Source organism: Penicillium odoratum, assembly GCF_028828045.1.
Source record: "Penicillium odoratum strain IBT 22623 chromosome Unknown utg000005l_segment0_segment0, whole genome shotgun sequence".
In the NCBI taxonomy this organism is placed as follows: Eukaryota; Fungi; Ascomycota; class Eurotiomycetes; order Eurotiales; family Aspergillaceae; genus Penicillium; species Penicillium odoratum.
This window is the reverse complement of record NW_026643147.1, coordinates 1,866,622-1,885,912: the sequence shown is the minus strand read 5'-3', so window position 1 is coordinate 1,885,912 and position 19,291 is coordinate 1,866,622. Positions and strand designations below refer to the sequence as shown.

Here is a 19,291-nt window from a genome sequence, read left to right as displayed (position 1 = left end):
TTACGGACGTGAAGTTAGATTACGGCATTGGTCAAGAGAAAAAGTCTGAAGTAGTAGCGTATTTCACTTTAGGTGAGTTGACACTGATTCATTGTAAACGAGGGAAACTAGAATATAAGAATCTAGTTGGACCTTATAACCCAATACAAATGGGCCTCAATGGGAATTCTGAAAGCCAGAAGAGAGGAAAGCCATGTAAAGCCCTTTCGGTGAATCAAAAATCGCTAATAAACCTAGAACGGGACTGTGAAGAAAACATTGCCACGTATTGGCAATAACATGATGCTACATGAAGGGGTATAACCCACCCTGATAAATTAGGTATCGATAGGAACCCGAGAGAAAAAAAGAAGAAGCCGGGAAATGAATCGTAAAAATAACATGTCAGAGGCATTAGGCAACGGGTTGGCCGTTGATGGGGGACTGCTGGTAGTATCCCATGGCGTGTTCTTGTGCCGCATTTGCATGCTCAGGAGTTGGCTGGGGAAAGATATGGGCGGGGGTGGGTTGCCCATCTGCAGGAGTAGCTGGGACAGCAACAGTACCGCCAGTTCGGGCGGCAGCTACCGAAGGTGGACCATGTACCTCGCGATCCAGGGTCATGTACTCTTTGGCGATGTCTTGAGTACCCCGCTCCAGAAGGTAGCCCATGTAGATTTGCACTAGATCCCTGACAACTTCCGGGGTCAAGGTACTCTTAGAACGCACATCAGAGACGACCTGCTTGATGCGTTCATATTGGACTGATTCGGTTGCAGCGCTAGTAGGCTGATCAATCTCAAACATCAGGTAACTTGTCCAGAAAGGACGGCTGTCAAGGTAGTACTGCTGGTTTTCCTGGAACACCTTACGGGCATCCTCAGGGGCGCCCTTGATCTTCCACAAGAGGCGAGCCCATTCGGCAACGAGAGCTGCCTTGGTGGCCATTTCAACCTCGGGAGAATCCAATTGAGTCTTGTAGACCTCGATGGCAGCAGCCAGGTCACCATGCCGGCGGGACATGTTGGCCAAAGAGGTGATAGTCTCAACATGACTAGGCAGGGCGAAAAGAATAGCATAATGGATATCCTTTGCTAAATCCACGCGACCCGACATCTCCTCGAAGTAGGCATACTGCAAACGAATAGCAGGGTTCGCAATTGGGACGTACAGACAACTGGCACGTTGATAAATAATCCGTGCCTCCTCTTCCTTGCCGGACTGGGCAGTCATCCATCGGGCGTAGCGGAGCCAAAACTCTTCGTAATGGGCACAAGTAACTAGGCAGCGCTCGTACAAGAACTGAATGCGAGAGTAAGAGCCTTCGGATTCCTCGAAATCGAGGTACTTTTTCCAGTTGTTCAACTGGCCCTCATCCAGTTCTGTCACATGGAAGTAGGGACGCTTGATCTCCGATTCATAGGTCCAGCGCTTGGTGGTCTCTGTCTGAGTTTTCGAGAACACCTCGAGGTGGTAATTATCAACACGCAGGCGAAGATCACGCTCGATCTCAGCTTCAGCCTTGGCTCCTGGCGGGACCTGGGACGATGCAGCCTCCAGCTCGGTACGGAATCGAGACATGACATCTGCAGGTGCCAGTTCTGCCAACGGGCGATTTTGTGCTAGTTGGCGGTAACGCTCAAAGTATCTTGCGTACTGATGCATGGGGATGTGAATGACACGACCAAGAATGGCAAAAATCTTGTCTTGAGCCTCCACACGCTCCTCAAATTCAATGTACTTGTCCCAGAAGGGATGGGCCAGGAAGTCCAGGCCTACACTGCTGGCACCACGCTCGAAAAGCCTTTTGACGGTTGCAGGTTAGCATATCAGATCATTTAACCGGGGGGTGGGGATTGAGAAGTGGGAGGGAGGAAATGCGTGGCAAACATCATGGTCATCTCTGTCGTTGAGGTGACAGATCCAAGGAAATCAACGATGGGTGAGCAATGGGGGAGGCATCAAGTGCTTCGAGAACACTGGTTCTTTGGTTTGGTATCCGGGCAAAGGAAAGAGAAGACCATGTTTCGTAGTCAAGAAAAGGAAAGCAGCCTGGATGAAGCCATGGGTGAGAAGAAAACACCACTTGAGTCCGGGTGGTCAGGCAACGGTGTCTCACCCATCATCAATGGAACTGCTTATCCAGCACATATTCATGCTTCACATCACATCAAGTCCCAAGCTTTCGCGAGCTGCATTGGTAACGGTTACAGGGAAAGGGAAGGAAACCATGTTCGATGTACTTACTCTCGAATAATGTCGGCATCGTGTGAAGTTTCGGCCTTGAAACCGCAGTAGTTGGTCCATAGATCAACCGACGGGGAAATGCTGGCAATACCGCGTTCATAGACCTATTGGAAAGTTAGCGATACCGGACCAAATGATATAACCCGTTCTTCAAGCATCCGAAGTATCGCAAGACTTGCGGGACACGGGAAACGAGATAGAACACGCACCATCTCTGCGGCTTCTGTGCCAGTGATGGAGAACTCCATATCGGCATATTTCTTCCAATATCCGAAGAGAAGAGGGAACTTTGCAAGGAAACGATCGTAGGCATGGCGCGCTGTGGTGATAGCCTGGGGGTTAGAGTTACGGTTGATACCGCCCTCCAGAGCCTCCGCGCCGCGCACGAGCTTCTCCCACGTTTCGAAGTTATCAGGGTCATCGGTCTGAGGAGAAATTCGGTAAGCGTCTATATTCATAAGAGAGCATTTCGCGCCAGCGCGGGGCGCGTTGGAATACTTACCAGCTCAGCTTCGAGCTTTCGCAGCTCCGCATTCTCCTCTTCGGAACCTCCAAAGTGGTATTCCGCCATGGTGGGCCTGGGTTGATACGCGCGAAAGGTTCGGGACTCAGAGCACGCAAATAGGTGCCAGATCTATGAATAAGACTCGGGTGTTGATAAGAATGGGGTGCGTTGTAAAAGGGATACCGAGGGGGCTGGAACCAAAACGATTGAAAAAGCCGAAACACGAATTAGGAAATTTCACTGCCTGAGGTGTGAAGGCAGTAAGGCACTCAGGCAACCAGGCCATCAATCTCGGGATTTCGCCGTCTCAACTTTTATCATTCTAAACATCAACACCTCCATTCAAATTCAACTGCCCACCATGTCGCTGAACGTGGGTAATGTAGGCAATCTGCCTCTTCGCCTGCGCAATTTCTTCGCTCGTTACCCTCCACAGATTTACTCCGCGCTCGTTGCATCCCGTCCGACTGCCCCCGAAGGTGAAGCTTCCCAACAGACCCTTCCGTCACCGTATACCCCCGACCGTGATGCCAAAGGTGCCCACAAGCCCGATCCTACTGCCTTCTCTCCTGCGAAGGCTCTTCTGACCAACAATGCTGAAACCCGCAACCCGTTCCTGCCACAAAAGATCTTCCGCACCGGCAAGTGGCTTGGTCCGCGATACGGACTCCGACAACAGGCGGATCTGGTGAAATTGGCAGCGAAATACAACGTGGAGGAGCTTCTTCCTCCTGGAAGAAAGTCAACAGAATTCAAGGCTGCACGCTTGGCTGAGCGTGGTCTCCGTATCAAGGGTACCGGTATAGGCCAGAAGGTCAAGGGTCACAAGTGGGAGCGCACAATGGAGGCCAGGCTCGAGGATCGTCGCAAGGCGATGGTGGAGATGCCGGAGATGATCAGATTGTGGAAGCAGGTAAGACATTCCCTGGTTATACTCGTCATATGGAAACTGATACTTTATACAGAGAGGTCATGGTCGTGGTTGGCGCCAGTGGCCCAAGCGGTAAACAGGGGATACGGATTGGACATATGTTTTACAATCTCTTGTCTAATTACAAGTCGCCCTGTTACCAATTTCTTTCAATGTCGACTTGTCGGGTTCTTCTGGGGGTTCTCGGCAGAAGCGTCTGTATGAATACTGCAGGGCTTTAGGATGGGAGTTATATCTTTGATTTTGCGCCATTTTCAGCACATTTGTACTATATTATGCGTGAGCGCAGCGCTCGATCTTACCGAGTAGTCTTCAAGGCTGTCTCGATTCTATGTGTATAGACCATTGGAAAATCTACACAGTTTACCAATATTGACAATGAGTGTCCCTCGTACCAAAACTTTGAATCTTGAGTGATCGGCTAAGCAGCCAAACGTAATCAGATGATTTGAAAGGGTTCAAAGGCTACGCTTTGTAGACATCTAGAGTGAACGTGGTTCCAATACTACGTTGATCCCGAGGTCAAAGATACCGAGCTGAGACTAGGTTTATAGTCTATAGCAAAACAAGTTTTTCCCCCCTCGCAGGATTCAAGGGAAAGGCCAATATCTGCGCATCATGCATGATCTGTAATCAAAATGACACCGGGTCAGGCTCAATGTTGGTTTCGATCTGCAAGAGATCGGGACGGCCCCCAAAGTCCACAGCGCCTATCTTGATACGTATGCAACGCCCCACCATCAAGATCAATAGTTTTTGCGACCTATATTCCTTTTTCTTAGACCACAATGGTCATTATTGTGGATAATGTGCTGTCTAAATGGGGCAATAGCTGTGCGATTCTTGAAAGGACCCCAATCAGAGGACTATTTTTTTTAGGCTAGTTTAGTGTGCATGGTAAGTCTTAGCTGGGCGGGTAAGCTGACGCATTATAGGCTGTGAGAGTCTCCGGCCGCTACCTCGTGAAGTCGATGAAAGACTAGATGCAAGCCATTAATTGCTGAAATACATTGGCTATTCTCTCACGGCTGAGATTCTTGATGGTATAGAATGTGATATTGGGTGATATGAAAATCTTCCAATATTTAGTTTTAATTCCTGGTTGGCGTGATTAACGTCCGAGATCGCTTTCAATGACTAAACTCGAATTGTGCAATGTGATTTTATTGCAATTATGTTAGATCTGACCACGAGTACCACTAGAACCCACTTGGGTCCCCACCATGGTGGATCGCGGCCCCCTCTCAGCCTGACCACGCCCGTGTCTAATGAGCATGGACATGCCCTTGTCCAAACATATGCTTCCCCACGACAGGGTCGATAATCACCTGACTTCTGCATTTGCATGCGATAGCGTGGAGCATTGTCAGGTCCTTTTTGATTGAGTTCAAAAGGATTTTACGATTCTAGGTTCTCACTAGTGCATATCCACCGTATAAGAACAATGCAGCGCCCTGTCAGTCATCTTCATGTTTCTTTGACGAACTATCATTCCTGTTCAAGTGATTTGCAGTGGTTGACATACCATCGGAACCCCCCGTCTCTCCGATCCCATTCATCTTCATTTTGAAGGTACGGGACCTGTCCTTATCTACTGTACTCCTTCTAAGGTTGACACATTTATCTTCACGTTATTTTTGTACAATGATATGATCTATCTCTGAATTATTTTCATCATCTTTAACTGAAATGTTTTATTTTGATACTAACTGGTGGTCATCGCCGAAGTATATATAGTTTCTCGGTGATCTCCAAGTGGGGTCCCTGCATCATCAATGCGGATGAGTCGCAAAAAGTCGTCCGCTTACAACGTTAAGCTCCCTGCACCCCGCCACCTTCGATCTTTCTTAAACAGCAGCATCCGCCATGGTGTTCATCTCTCAACAAAAAAGATGGAGCAGACCCACAATGCAGATCACTTTAAGGCAGCTTATAGTCAAGGCTACTCTGCGGACGTGGACACAATCCGGGAACAGGAATATCCCTTATTGAATGGTGCGACACTTCCTAAATTTTCCTGTCTATGTGGAATATCGTGCTAAATTGTCATCTTTACAGAAACAACGTACTTAGACCATGCAGGAACTACAATATATGCAAAGTCCATGATCGAGGCTTTCTCACGGGACATGACTTCGAATCTTTTTGGCAATCCCCATTCCATGTCACTATCGTCGCAACTATCCACACAGCGGACGGATGATATTCGCCTTCGGGTTCTTCGCTTCTTCAATGCAGACCCAGAAGAGTATGATCTGGTTTTTGTTGCTAATGCAACTGCAGCAATTAAGCTCGTGGCAGACTCAATTCGAGACTCCGACCACCGAGGGTTCTGGTACGGCTACCATATTGATGCTCACACCAGCTTGGTCGGTGTGCGAGAAGTTGCGGACCTTGGTCACCAGTGTCTCCAAGGAGATGAAAAGGTAGATTCCTGGATTTCAGAGTTGGCTACGACTCAAACAAAAGCACCCATGCTATTTGCCTACCCTGCCCAATCGAATCTGAACGGCCGTCGCCTTCCTCTTAGATGGTGTGAGGAGGTCCGCTCGGCCGCAAGCACATCGGGAGCCAATGTATTTACATTACTTGACGCGGCCTCCCTGTTATCTACTTCACCGTTGAACCTGAGCTCAGCAAGCCCGGACTTCACGGCGCTGAGCTTCTACAAGATTTTCGGATTTCCAGACCTGGGTGCCTTGATCGTCCGAAAGAGCGCCGCCCGCATCTTCGAGAGAAGAAGGTACTTCGGTGGAGGTACAGTGGACATGGTTGTCGCTACAGGCGCTCAGTGGCATGCCAAGAAGGAGACGTCGCTCCATGAGCGCCTGGAAGATGGTACTCTCCCATTTCACAATATTATCGCCTTGGACGCAGCCATGGATACCCACGAGCGCTTGTATGGCTCGATGGCGAATATTTCTTCGCACACCGCATTTCTAGCCAAGCGCCTGTATGATCGCCTGTCTGTCCTATCACATTGGAACGATCTACATGTCTGCCAAATATATCAACCCAGTTCCGCCACATATGAATCTCCGCTCACCCAGGGCCCTATTCTGGCATTCAATTTGAGGAACAGCCAGGGCGAGTGGATCCCTAAGACTGAAGTGGAAAAATTGGCAACTGTACAGAATATTCAAATTCGGACTGGTTCGGTTTGCAACCCCGGGGGCACGGCCTCGTCTCTTGGATGGACTGGCATGGAACTGCGTCGTCATTATACGACAGGGTTACGCTGCGGTGATGACAACGATATCCTAGGTGGTCGACCCACTGGTGTCTTGCGTGTTAGTATTGGTGCAATGACAAATCTCAAAGATATTGACTCTTTTGTTGATTTCATTGCGGAGTTCTATGTGGAGAATGCTCCTCCTGTCGTGTCCGTGAACCCACCCACTAATGATTCGGTCGGTCGCCACTTTTACGTCGAAAGCCTTGCAGTATTTCCAATAAAGAGCTGCGGTGCTTTCAAGATCCCCGAAGGCAAGAGATGGGAAGTCAAAAGAGAAGGACTAGCATGGGATCGAGAGTGGTGTCTAATCCACCAAGGAACCGGTGCAGCATTGAATCAAAAAAGATACCCACGGATGGCACTGATCAGGCCATCCATTGACCTGGATCGTGGGGTGCTCCGCATTACCTGTGGAGTCATGACCGACTCTGTGAGTCTCGAGATCTCCCTCGGATGGGAAGATACAACCCTCATATCCACCTCACTATGTCCAAGTACTACAAAGCGGACAATAGTATGCGGCGATCAAGTCTCTCTACATGCCTACGCCTCACCAGTGGTATCGGCATTCTTCTCCGATTTCCTTGGTGTCCCATGCACACTAGCTCGATTTCCCAGCCAAACAGCTAATCGGTTCTCCCGACCGAACCGTCTGTCCAACACATGGAAAAACAAGTTCCGGAAGCTCCTCATGCCGGGCTCATACCCACCCGACCTACCACCACCCGCTCGTGATATTGCTCGGAGCCCTATTCTACTCTCCAACGAGATGCCCATCCTAGTGGTCTCGCGTTCGTCAGTTAACCGGCTGAACGAAACCATCAAGGCAAAAGGGAAGCCTGGTACCGGTGCGAGCAAGGCTGTTTCAGCTGATGTGTTCCGTGGTAATATCATCGTCGCTGAACGACTTGCTCGGATGGGCGATGTGGAGCAACCCTACATTGAGGATCACTGGTCTTCTATACGCATTGGACCTGATCAGCTTCGTATAGATGTGTTGGAAGCATGTGAGCGCTGCCAGATGGTCTGCATCGATCAGTTTACTGGACAGAGGCGCGAGGAGCCGTTTTCTACTCTTGCAAAAACCAGAAATGTAGATGGCAAAGTGAACTTTGGAAGATACGCGGCTCTTTCCAGAGAGGAAGCCGAGGCCTTTGCTTCGGAGTCGCCAGATCGCTTGACAGTGATGGTGGGAGATGTTGTTGTGCCGGCATTTTAAGATTAAAGGACTATATTATTATTGCAAATTGGTTGGATTTATTTAAGCAATAATTGTTATGATAGAGTGGTGTGGACAAACTGTGTTTAGTAGATTCCATGACTGTTTGATTGACCAGTCGATGAAATATAAATTATCCGAGTCTTCTTTGCCAGATCCAAACCAAACTTCTCAATACAAACAACGGGAGTGACAAGATATCCACAGATGTAAGATATGAATGTAACACATCAACATAGCATTGACAAAAGGTAGTGGTATCAACGAGTTCTTGTGTTTGTTTTCCACCATCCCAGATATTACATTAAACGCCAAAGTTGGCACATCTCCTTGTTTTGGCCGGTGCTTCTTCACCGCAAATGCGCCCAGTGGGTTGTCCCTCCACACCACTTGTTGATGTCAATGACGACTTTGAAGCCCAAAGTGTTATCCTGATCTAGTCGTCAATGAACTTGTCCTGAAACGAGTGGCGGTTGTTCAGAGATGAGCATAAGCTAAACATCTTTGGTGCCGGTGACAAGTTTGAACAAGTGCTTGCAGATGTATGTTCGAAGCTTCTGGAGGGAAGAGTAGCTTTTCAGCAGACTCAGCTGGCGTGGAAGCAAAATATGGGAGATCATCTGGAAGAAAGATTGGCACAGTCTAAACTGTTAATGGGGAGTCAGAGGAGAAAAGTGTTGTCAACAAAACTTGGAACTTATCAGGCCAAGTTGGGATTGTTGTTGATCAAAGTGAATGATCACTGCATCAAGGGGAATTGACATGATGGACCGAGATAAAAGATGTCTGCTTTGATGAAAATATCGATGGAAGTTTGAGGCTGTATCTTTGAATTGATAGAAGATATAAGATGGAAGTTTGAAGTTTGGGTTTGAAAGTTTGAAGGTAATTGGGAATAGTGAAAGAAGAAAGGAAAAGAAGGAGGTAAGAAGAAGGAAGTATTTATAGTAATGGGTGGGGTCAATGGGGTGAAGTGAATGAGTCGCAAGATCATCACCTGCCCCAAGATCACCCAGTGCCCAGGATCGACCAATCGCACGAGTGACCTTCAGAATAAAACTTATGTCGAGTTCGATTGATCGTTAGTTAGTTGGTGTTTGCTTCAAATTACGGTTTGACCACCTTACGGTGTTTGATATCAGATACATGGTTCACGCGATCCAAGGTCTTGCAGTCCTCGGCAGGCCTAACAACTATGACCATTGTGAACTGAGGTTACCTCCATCTATCGAATTTGAGGCTTTCCGCCGCGTATTTCGCGTGGAGCCTACCTTGGTAGAGGGTTCAGTGTTTGTATGATATATCCGCTACTATATCTTCTTCTCAGTCTCCCATTCAGTCTCCTGTTATTCAACGACCTTGAAGAGCTGCAAATCACTAGCTATATAAATTTGTTTTCTTTCGCTCAAATTAGAAGATAGAGAGACGGCGATGTTGTTCCGAAAGCAGAATTATCAATTTTACCCAAAATAAGACACAGACTATAATCGAAGAAGCAGAATATGAAAGCCGAAAACACTCAGGCAGACCAGTTGAGAACAAGATCAAAAATATCATAGTTCCTCCAGCTCTTCCCATTTGGCACTTCCCTTTTTACTGTCTTTGACATAAGCACCGGGATATCCTGCTCACTCAATCCTCCATGCGATCGCAACGGATGATCTTTCAATTGCGAAAGATCATGATCCACTTTATTGCTCCCCATCACCGCATGAGACCTAGATATCACAACGATGTCAGCCTCCCGATCTAGAGGCATGTCATATTTCTCCGCCGCATCCTTCCGGCTGAGAGCCTCTTCGATTTCAGGAAGCGACTGGCAAAAAGACAGAATGGATGAAATCTTTGCAATGTCCTTCAAATAGACACGCACGAAAGATCCAAGCGCCCCATGGTGCCGCACGAATGGATCCGTTATAGGACAAATAACCCGGGTAGCATCGGGGCCGAAATTCGCATTGAGAGCTTCTTCAAGGAAAAGCACATTAGGCTCCCCCGACTCATTCGACTTTTGATTCATCCCATGGTCACCAGTCACCCCAACGACCGGTGCCAGCGAAACAAGTTTCTTTAGACGATCGTCAATTGCGCCCATGAACTCATCCGCCTCTTTGCTTCCAGGAGCATGTTTGTGCTGGATGTAGTCAGAGAGAGTCAGGTATAAGAAGTCCGACCTTCTCTCTTGTAGAAGTTTGATGCCTGAATCCAAAACAAACAACGATAACTCCCCGGAGTATTGACTGGGAGCCGACTGACCAAGCCAGTTTTCGACACCTTCAATTCCATTCTCCTCGAGTGTGCAGTCTGCGACTTTCTCGGCGGAAAAGCAGATTGCACCTTTCAGGCCATGTCCGATGATCTTGCGCAATTTGTCCTTTGCTGTAATGGCACCGATCCGCACACCTCTCTGGAACATTTGTTCGAGTAGCGTGGAACCTCGCAGTAGAGAATCATCTGTGATCATCTTTGCCTCCCCGCTTTCTCGGTCGAGAAAGAAGTTACCTGCGATTCCGTGGAAGGATGGTGGTGCGCCTGTGATGATGGACACATTGTTGGGATTCGTAAATGAAGGCATACAGCTCTTGGCTGGGGCGTGGAATCCATTTTCCATAATTGCCTTGAATGTAGGGAGAAGTCCTCTAATTAAACCGGACTCTAGATACTCCGGATCGAATCCATCGATGCAAATAACGACCGTAGGCCGGGTTGGGAGACGATATTCCCTGGTGTGGAGAGTGAACTTGGACCGTGATTCTTTAAATTTGTTAGCTCTTGACATAACCGACCCGTGCTTTCGCACTTACTTAGTAGGCAGTGGTATGCAATTTCCTTGTAGGCCTCAAGAGGAGATACCACACAATCAGGGTCTTTGGCCAGGTCATCCCATCGTCTAACCGAGAGCTTAGCCTGCAGCCAAGGGTCTTTTTGCGCCTCAGCAATTTCCGCCTCAGTAAACTCTCCCCCCTAGTGCATATCAGCAGATGTATAACTGGAATGACTTAGGATTTCATACCTGAAAGCGTAAAGTTCGCTTGCTAGTCTCACTCAGTCCGTCATGATAAGTTTTATCGGTAGCAACAAGGTACCGCTTAGCCATGACATGTGCCCCGACCAACTGGCACACCCTTTCACTGAATCCAATCTGGCGCAGATAAGATTCGCCAAGAATTTCGTGGCTCATACGGCCGACATACTGACCGTCCGGGGTCATCATTTTGTCCATTTTCTCTGCGGCGGGGATGAAACGCCCGACATCGTGTAACAATGCGGCGATAATAACCTCCGGGTCGTTCGCGTAGTCTGCTGATTGGGTTGCAAGATGAGCGCATTGGAGAGAATGTTCCAGCTGAGTCACTCGCTCTCCAAGGTAATCTCCTTGACCTTGAGCGTGTAGGAAAGCGAACAGAGTCTCGATTGTTGCTCTGGTATGATCGTCCACAGATTGGAGAGTATCTGAAGGCTGAGAGACTGGCATTTTGAGATTCATTTTGGTGTTTCACAGCTAGCTTCGTGGATGTAAAGATTGTTTGATCGGTTGACTGTATTTGTAAGTTAAGATATGAATGCCTAGATCATTCAAGACTTATTGATATATTCAAGCAAAGGCACGAAGTCCGTAGCTGGTAAAATTCATAGACGCACGTGCAAATAAAGACGATATGATTCCTCGCCCCTCATTTTACTATATCGGATCTACGCGAATGGCGTGAAGTTTATTTGTCGGTGCGAAGCCCGGTGGTCCGTGCGACTTGGATCGGTATGAATGCCTATGGGAGACTGTAGGGCCAAACCAAACAGAGAATGGGAGAATCTTGCCATAAATTTGGCCACGTTATCCATTGCGTATTGAACCAAATATGGGCATTAAACTGGTCTAGATATTTAAATCTCCCAATCACCTCGATTTCTCTCTCGAGCCAAATTCTCTTACTGGTTTGACATCATCAAAACACTCCCAACATGCATTCCCTCACTGCAGATCAGGTGGCCTTCTACCACAAAAATGGCTATCTTCTTTTAAGGTTAAATGAGCATCAGCTTGTCGATCCGACGGCCTTGAAGCAGTGGACCGAGGAAATCAAAGCCTGGCCTCGCGACAAGGGGAAATGGATGCCATACGACGAAATCAACATGAATGGCGAGCGCCAGCTCATGCGTACCGAGCGCTTCATTGACTTCCACCCGCAGTACAAGGAGCTCATCTGTGGCGAGAAGCTAGGCGAAATCCTCAAGGCCGTCTCCGGCGATGTGAATATCCAAACGTCGTCCGATTTTGAACATAAATCAAGCTAACACTACCCAGGAGATGCTTCTGTTCAAAGATAAAATCAACTACAAACAGCCATTTGGTAATGGCTTCCAAGCACACCTTGATGCACCCGCCTACGACCACATCGGCCGCATCGAGCACGTAACCGCCAATATCGCCATTGACGCCGCAACGCTTGAAAATGGGTGTCTGGAGGTAGTCCCTGGATCGCACAAGATGGATGTAGAGTTCGAAGACAGCGGTCGGATCAAGCATTCATGGGAAGCTGCCCATGAGTGGATCACTATTCCCTTGGACCCTGGTGACATGATCATCTTCGGCTCGCATCTTGCTCATCGCTCAGCGGAGAACAAGACGCAAAAAAGTCGATCGAGTCTGTATGCCACTTTCCACTCAAAGAGCGATGGGCTTGATTTGCGAGAGAAGTACTATAAGCACCGGATGGAGAATTTCCCACCTGAGCATGGTGAGTACACGAAACAGCCGGGAATAGTGGATGATTGTTTGCTGATGAGACTCTAGAGCGTGAGAAAGGGAAGGATTACTCGGCTGGTTATCGGACTTATGGCTTCGCCGCCCCATTCACTCGTGCTGCGGTTTCTGCGGTTCCTGATGTTCCTGCTGTGTCTCAATAGCCATGGTCATTGACTAAGGCATTATGTAGGACTTGCCTGATAATACGTCTATATCTAGAAAATGCCAGATATCGTTTTGACTAGGATATTAAATCGGTTCCTGTCTGTCTCCAATTATATCCATAAATTTATTGAAAATCTGGACACTCAAGCAACATTCATGAATGCGTATATACTATATTTCAAGCAGATCCATGCACATCCAAGAAGATCAAGTCAACAGTCAGGTGCTACTAGTACGTACTATACCTAATAAACTATTTGAATAGAGCATGGTAGTCTATCTTACCCTCTGTTACTTCACAGGTAATGTTAGATACACTGCGGACTTTTGAACGTTTGGACATACATTCAACATTGAATGTTGGAGCTCCTAACCCCCGACTTTGTTTTAACGCTTCTCGTCTTACGTCTCTTTTCATTTCATTTCCTTCTATTCCGCTATGTATGAAATTGGAAAGCCCGTCGGCTACTTAACCAACTCGGTAGGAAAGAAGACAGGAGACTGAGTAAGAGATTGGATGGGAGAGTGAGTAGGTGGGCCATCTCCTCGGACCATTAGGCACGTGGTACTTGGGGACCCATCGAGGTGCTATAATGAATCCACCACTCATCTAGATCGGGGAAATGTGTTTGAAAATCAAAGCTCGCCATATTCTCCATCCAGTTCATATCCAATTGAGGATGTGGCTCCATAGCTGGTGTGGACTGATACATAACCTCCAGAGACGTTTGAGGAGGCACTTGACATCTGGATAATAACCTCCCCAGACCTTCGGCAATGACAACCAGTAAATGTTGTCGGTGCATAGACTGAGTGATTTCTCGCAATGCAGCCACAGTCTCTGCCACCAGAGACAATATTTTGACAGTGTCGATCCGAATGACCGTCGCATATTTGGTAGCGACTTTGAGGAGGAAGATCACAGCAAAGGCCAGCATGGTGTCAAAATATAAAGGTAATCCATCCATGAAGGATCGAAATTCCGCATCAGAAACGATCACGCGGAGAATAGACATGGCTGAAAGGACCCCAGCATTGGCGATCTCTTCTAACTCAGGGGTGAAACATTCCGTGGTATTCTCGACTGCAGGTATGCCCCGGAATGCATGAGAGCAGAGATAGAGCTTGGCAAAGTGAAAATGAAAACCCACACCTTTTTTGGGATAATTTCCCACATTGCGGTTCTCTGCGAAGCTTTCGTTCCAGTCCGCAAGCCAAGTATCCAGTGCGATGGAGTATCGACGAAGCTGGGGTATTGTTTCGGACGCGATGGCCGTGTCCACATCCACGCCAAAGGTGTCAAATACTTGACCGAGTATCGACCACTCCTGTACTTGACTGACTAGCCGGGCATCATCTTCAGTCGCATGCTCTGTCTGTAGCATCGCAGATGCAGACTTGATGATGAATCCTTCGTGGGACATTGGTGGTCGGCCATATGCGATCGAGAAATGGTGATCGCAGACATACACCAGGTAATATAGTCGCACCTGGAGATAGCCTTCACGGTCGCCTTTGAGAGCCTTATAGATTCCACTGTGGAGGTGAATATCGGAGGCAATCCGAACAGCTACCCATGTTAGAGCTTGATTGAGTGTGGGGTTCGAACAACATACCATTTCCAATCAATGCCCAAGATAGCTCATGCAGCCAGAATGCCCCAATACATAATCCCCTGATGTCGTCATCATTCGCGGTTCGAGAAAAGAGCTGGGCAGAGACCAGACTTTTGAATTCGTGGTAGCAAACATCAAAGAGGTTCCCCAGTGATCGCGAATGAAGGGCTCCAACCGTGCAGACTGCCGCGGTTAGTAGGGGCGATGCCACTCTAACCGAATCCAAGCTAATGTGATCACCCAATATCCTATAAAGGAAGTGATCCAGTCGTAGATGATATTCCTCGAACAAAGCCAGCGCTTGTCGTAAGGTAATCAATCCAGTCGATATTAAGTCTGGTCGGCGTGCATTGCGTAAACTGTTCCGCTGTGTGCTTTCTGCACCATCCGAGAGACATGAAGCTGGAATAGAAGCTGGGCCACCTCGTGGGTCCACAAGCTCCCATGTTCGAGGTAATTCACGATCATTCCTTGGTTTATACTGAGTCTGAGCCTGAGCATGGGGTTGTGCTTCTGGACTGAAGGTCGATGGCTCTGCATTGGCCAAGTCCACTGGTGGACTGAGCGACTCTGTAACCCCTCCAGGTTGTGATTTCAGTTCAGGTATATCGACTTTGTTTGCAATCTGTGCAATGGCCTCTTCGAGTCGCCGAATTTTATGGACCATTGCGCCTTTCCAGCTAGAGAGGTTTAGTTTTAGTTTGCTGGCTGTGCATTTGGAATTGAAGCAGAAAATCTCACGTCACGTCCTCCTCTAGTAATGTCTGTAAACTCCTATTAACCGTACACGGAAGGCCTCTTTTCTTACAACGAGAACATGGCGCTTGGCCATCTCGCATATGACATTTGATCTGATACATACTGCATTAGCCTTCTTCGGTGCAATTCGCGTCAAAATATTTCAACCTTTTGTTTGCGACATGCCACGCATGCTGTGATTTTACGAGTAATATCCGGTGGTTTGCGATCACCGAAGGATTCGCGCAAGGCATTTAACGCAGGTGGTGAGGGGAGAGAGGCATCCATTTCGGAATTCCCGCCCTGTTGGGGAAGTCAACTGGTGTGTCGATCTCATAGAATTGAACCAATAAGAGAACGGGGGGTGCATATGACGCTGATAAGTGTCTAGCGCCTATCCAAGTAAGTGACAGGACAAGAAAAATAGCACAGGACTTCGCACCGATGTTATGTTATAAAGCTCACTTGCACGGTGAGTGACCGATAGCACGTGGGGGCTATCAAGGCCAATGACTGGCAGCTCCACATTTCATTCCTCCGATCGGCAAAGTCAATGCACGGTGCCGAATCTCGTGGTGGATCTCTTCATTCTCATTGAATATCAACTCCTTTGAAATCCTTAGACCAATCGAGACTCCAGGTCTTACATTTGAAGCCACGGTACTTCTCGCCGCAATATTTTGGATCAAAGCGACGTCGGTTCACGAGATATAAAGCCGTGCAGCACAATCCGAGATCTGTCAGAAACCAGGATGCCCGACAACAGAGTCTTTATTTTTTCGTTTGCTTTCCTTGGGAATCTTGCATCTCCTTGAGCCCTGTGATTCGTGTTGAGTCTTCCTCCATTGAGTTCTACGTTTCAATGGCTTCTCTAGGAGCCAAGGCGCGGTTTATGATCACCGCAGGTGTGGGATTTTTTGCAGATGGCTACCTTAACCTAACAATTGGACTTGGTAAGAGTTTCTGATATCGTCTTAGCAAAAGGAGCACCGACTGATGCTTTGAAGTGGTTCCGATGCTAGGATACCTCTACTTCCCAGATGGAGTCTCTGCAGTCGACAGTGACGTGATCAAAGGAGGTCTGAGTCTGGGTATGGTAGTTGGCCAACTTTTGTTTGGTGTTCTCAGTGATACCTGGGGTCGCCACAAAATCTATGGAAAGGAATTACTTTTGACTATCTTTGGAACCCTGCTGGTTGTCTTGTTGCCATGGAAGGGTATGACTCCACGGTCAGTAACAGCCTGGGTGACAATATTTCGCGTTGTGACTGGTGTAGGTATCGGAGCAGGTAAGTGGCCCGTTTCAAGGATCGAAAGAAACAATTATTTATTGTTGGCAGATTATCCGCTATCTTCTGCTCTGGCAGCTGAGAAGTCCCCATTTGGCACCCGGGCCGTGCAAGTGTTAGCCATCTTCTCGAATATCGGCCTGGGGAACCTTGCGGCGAGTATTGTCTTTTTAGTCTTGCTTAAGGCTTTCCAGAACGCAATCGCAGATGATATTCAACATCTCGAGTGGGTATGGCGACTACTGCTAGGAATTGGCATCATTCCCGCTGTCTTCACACTCTATGCCCGGTTGACTATCGCCGAAACGTTGCCTTACAAACAATGTCAGTTTCTCAAATAAGGGGTGACGACATATACTTACCTTGAAGCAGATGTATGTGATGAAAACACAGGGCAAAAGCGCGGTTTCAACCAACAATGGAGGGATTTTCGAGAATATTTCGGTCAGTGGAGGCATGCAAAAGCACTTTTTGCAACTGCGGCCTCCTGGTTCCTGTTGTGAGTCGGTACTCGCTAGAGCTTTAGAATCAGACTGACCATTCCAAGTGATATCGCATACTATGGGATCAACCTCAATCAAAGCGTTATTCTAACGAGAATCGGGTATGCAAAGGGAAAAACCCCTTGGGACACCCTTTACAACACCGCCATTGGGAATATAATCGTCCAGACTGCGGTAAGGCCCTTTCTTCCTTTTCCCGCCGATCTAGTTTTTCATTGTGGCTAATTTTATCGTAGGGCTATGTGCCTGGCTTTTACGTTGGAATTTTCCTTCCCGACCGTATTGGTCGCGTTCGCCAGCAACTATACACATGCGGGGCCGTGTGTATTCTTTATGCTATCTGGTCGGGAATCAGTTCTCCTGGTGCTCACACCTCTACTGGGGGGTTAATGGCTATTTTTGCGATCTCCCAGTTCGTTATAACAAGTGGCCCCAACACCACAACATTCCTGATTCCTGCAGAGGTGTTCCCGACCCGTGTCCGCGGTACAGCTCACGGTATCTCTGCCGCTGCTGGGAAGTGCGGCGCTATTATCACTGCCTTTGCCTTTGGGACAGTTGAAGATGCTATTGGTTTATCTGGTGTACTAGGACTCTTTTCTGGAGTTATGCTTCTTACTACCTTGGTTACATTCTTGATCCCAGAGACAAGAAACCATACACTTGAGGGTATTGAAAGGGGTGACTTATATGGTAATGATGACAAAGTTAAGGGGTCTGATTCCTCTCCGCGCATTTTAACTCAAGTGGATGTTAGCACGGCGAGGCCTGGGTCTATAGACAAGATAATTTAGTTCAGCTGCGGTCTACGTGAATCTATTTGTTACCTTTCTAGCCTTCATTACAGGAATATACTGCTTTTTGGGCAAGCTTTCATCATCAATCACAATTGATAGATCCACCTGTGGACTTTCGAAAGGTTGCGTTCTTGGCTTGAAAGCATAGATCGATCGCTTCAAAAGCACACGACGACCAAGAGGACATTGTTGCAGTACGCTGTGATTAAACATGATGCTGAGGCTATGAGACTTCTTGGAGAACAAGGAGCGGATTTGTCTGAGCCTGAATCCACACAGATATGCTCTCAAAAGCACGAAGGCTCTTTGATGAAAACGGCTGTCTACTAAGAGTCACCCTATTTGATTACGCCTCTATTGGATCATGGAGATGATGCTTGTTACTCTGGACGAGGTTTAATTTACGTGAAGATTGTTTCAGCAATGGGGAATTTGAAGAGATCTTGAAAGAAATAAGTGGAATGGCTTTTACAATCCCGAAGATCTCTGTAACAATGTGGTCATCTTTCTTCCATCTATGAGTTGATGAGGACATTTCCAGTCAACTAAAACCGAAGTTCCCCCACCCCGGCATTATTACAAAATTATTTATCGCTGAGATGCGAACTCTACGCAAATATCAAAAAGACTGTACTAATAGTGACGATCAATTGGTATGGTATTCTCAAAGTATCGTGTTCTCATAGGACATTTCCGCATCTAGTACTGGACATCGACATCGGTCTCCTGGATGCTCTCGAAGTGCTCGGTGGCGTGGCGCTTGGCCTTCTCGCGGTCAATGAAGTCCAGACCCTTGGTCTCAACCTCACGGTCGATGAAAGCACCAGCGAAACCGGCGAGGAGCTCTTTGGCCATTTGGTGGTTGGCGGGTTGGCCTATTGATCATAAAAGTGTCAGCCATATTCATGTTTAGTACGAGTGTTTGCGTGCGTACCGTTCTGAGAAACGTGTTCCTCGTATTTGCGAGCAGCGTAGAAGCTGGCAGCGCCAGCAAGGAGCTCGTGAGAAACACTAGCCTCGTGGTGCTGGCCCTCGGAGATGCTGTCGTACTCCTGGAAGTTCTGCTCCTGGGACTCTATTTAAAGTAAGCCAAGATCCGGTTGACAGCTTGGCATGTAAGTGCCATGTGGGATGTCAGAGGTACTTACCGTTGAACCAACCCATGATGAAATGAATATAAGATTGTTAAAGAGGGATTGAGTGAATTGTGGATGAAGAAGAAAAGGATGGGAGGGAGAAGAGGGGTTCATATAGGAGGGGCATTCAAAGTAGTGCGCAAACGGGCCAATCACCCCAGCGACCCAAAAGTGCCACCTCACTGTT

General features: G+C 47.7%; 8 protein-coding genes across 8 annotated transcripts; 4 read left to right on the top strand and 4 right to left on the bottom strand.

Annotated features, from left to right (window-relative positions):
• Window positions 1-393: 393 nt before the first annotated feature.
• On the bottom strand, window positions 394-2,797 carry N7520_006256 (putative mRNA splicing protein (Prp39); the record flags this gene model as incomplete). The annotated part of the gene is made up of 4 exons (XM_057140190.1): window positions 394-1,783; window positions 2,227-2,330; window positions 2,436-2,651; window positions 2,729-2,797. 4 exons carry the CDS (start codon window positions 2,795-2,797, stop codon window positions 394-396), a joined length of 1,779 nt encoding a protein of 592 aa, XP_056994196.1.
• A 295-nt stretch (window positions 2,798-3,092) lies between these two features.
• On the top strand, window positions 3,093-3,738 carry N7520_006255 (mitochondrial 54S ribosomal protein mL59; the record flags this gene model as incomplete). The annotated part of the gene is made up of 2 exons (XM_057140189.1): window positions 3,093-3,644; window positions 3,697-3,738. The coding sequence occupies 2 exons, from the start codon at window positions 3,093-3,095 to the stop codon at window positions 3,736-3,738; spliced, it is 594 nt and encodes a 197-aa protein (XP_056994195.1).
• A 1,699-nt stretch (window positions 3,739-5,437) lies between these two features.
• Window positions 5,438-8,116, top strand: hxB (putative molybdenum cofactor sulfurase protein (HxB); the record flags this gene model as incomplete). Its single annotated transcript, XM_057140188.1, has 2 exons — window positions 5,438-5,657; window positions 5,721-8,116. 2 exons carry the CDS (start codon window positions 5,438-5,440, stop codon window positions 8,114-8,116), a joined length of 2,616 nt encoding a protein of 871 aa, XP_056994194.1.
• Window positions 8,117-9,635: 1,519 nt separating this feature from the next.
• Window positions 9,636-11,603, bottom strand: N7520_006253 (uncharacterized protein; the record flags this gene model as incomplete). The annotated part of the gene is made up of 3 exons (XM_057140187.1): window positions 9,636-10,870; window positions 10,921-11,080; window positions 11,130-11,603. 3 exons carry the CDS (start codon window positions 11,601-11,603, stop codon window positions 9,636-9,638), a joined length of 1,869 nt encoding a protein of 622 aa, XP_056994193.1.
• Window positions 11,604-12,076: 473 nt separating this feature from the next.
• N7520_006252 (phytanoyl-CoA dioxygenase family protein) lies at window positions 12,077-13,021 on the top strand (the record flags this gene model as incomplete). Its single annotated transcript, XM_057140186.1, has 3 exons — window positions 12,077-12,364; window positions 12,420-12,852; window positions 12,909-13,021. The coding sequence occupies 3 exons, from the start codon at window positions 12,077-12,079 to the stop codon at window positions 13,019-13,021; spliced, it is 834 nt and encodes a 277-aa protein (XP_056994192.1).
• Window positions 13,022-13,661: 640 nt separating this feature from the next.
• N7520_006251 (Zn(II)2Cys6 transcription factor) lies at window positions 13,662-15,667 on the bottom strand (the record flags this gene model as incomplete). The annotated part of the gene is made up of 5 exons (XM_057140185.1): window positions 13,662-13,764; window positions 13,785-14,595; window positions 14,642-15,313; window positions 15,450-15,492; window positions 15,548-15,667. 5 exons carry the CDS (start codon window positions 15,665-15,667, stop codon window positions 13,662-13,664), a joined length of 1,749 nt encoding a protein of 582 aa, XP_056994191.1.
• Window positions 15,668-16,241: 574 nt separating this feature from the next.
• N7520_006250 (uncharacterized protein) lies at window positions 16,242-17,965 on the top strand (the record flags this gene model as incomplete). The annotated part of the gene is made up of 6 exons (XM_057140184.1): window positions 16,242-16,332; window positions 16,387-16,668; window positions 16,720-16,992; window positions 17,041-17,167; window positions 17,216-17,345; window positions 17,408-17,965. 6 exons carry the CDS (start codon window positions 16,242-16,244, stop codon window positions 17,963-17,965), a joined length of 1,461 nt encoding a protein of 486 aa, XP_056994190.1.
• A 702-nt stretch (window positions 17,966-18,667) lies between these two features.
• On the bottom strand, window positions 18,668-19,132 carry N7520_006249 (DUF3759 domain-containing protein; the record flags this gene model as incomplete). The annotated part of the gene is made up of 3 exons (XM_057140183.1): window positions 18,668-18,843; window positions 18,903-19,043; window positions 19,117-19,132. 3 exons carry the CDS (start codon window positions 19,130-19,132, stop codon window positions 18,668-18,670), a joined length of 333 nt encoding a protein of 110 aa, XP_056994189.1.
• Between the last annotated feature and the right edge of the window lie 159 nt (window positions 19,133-19,291).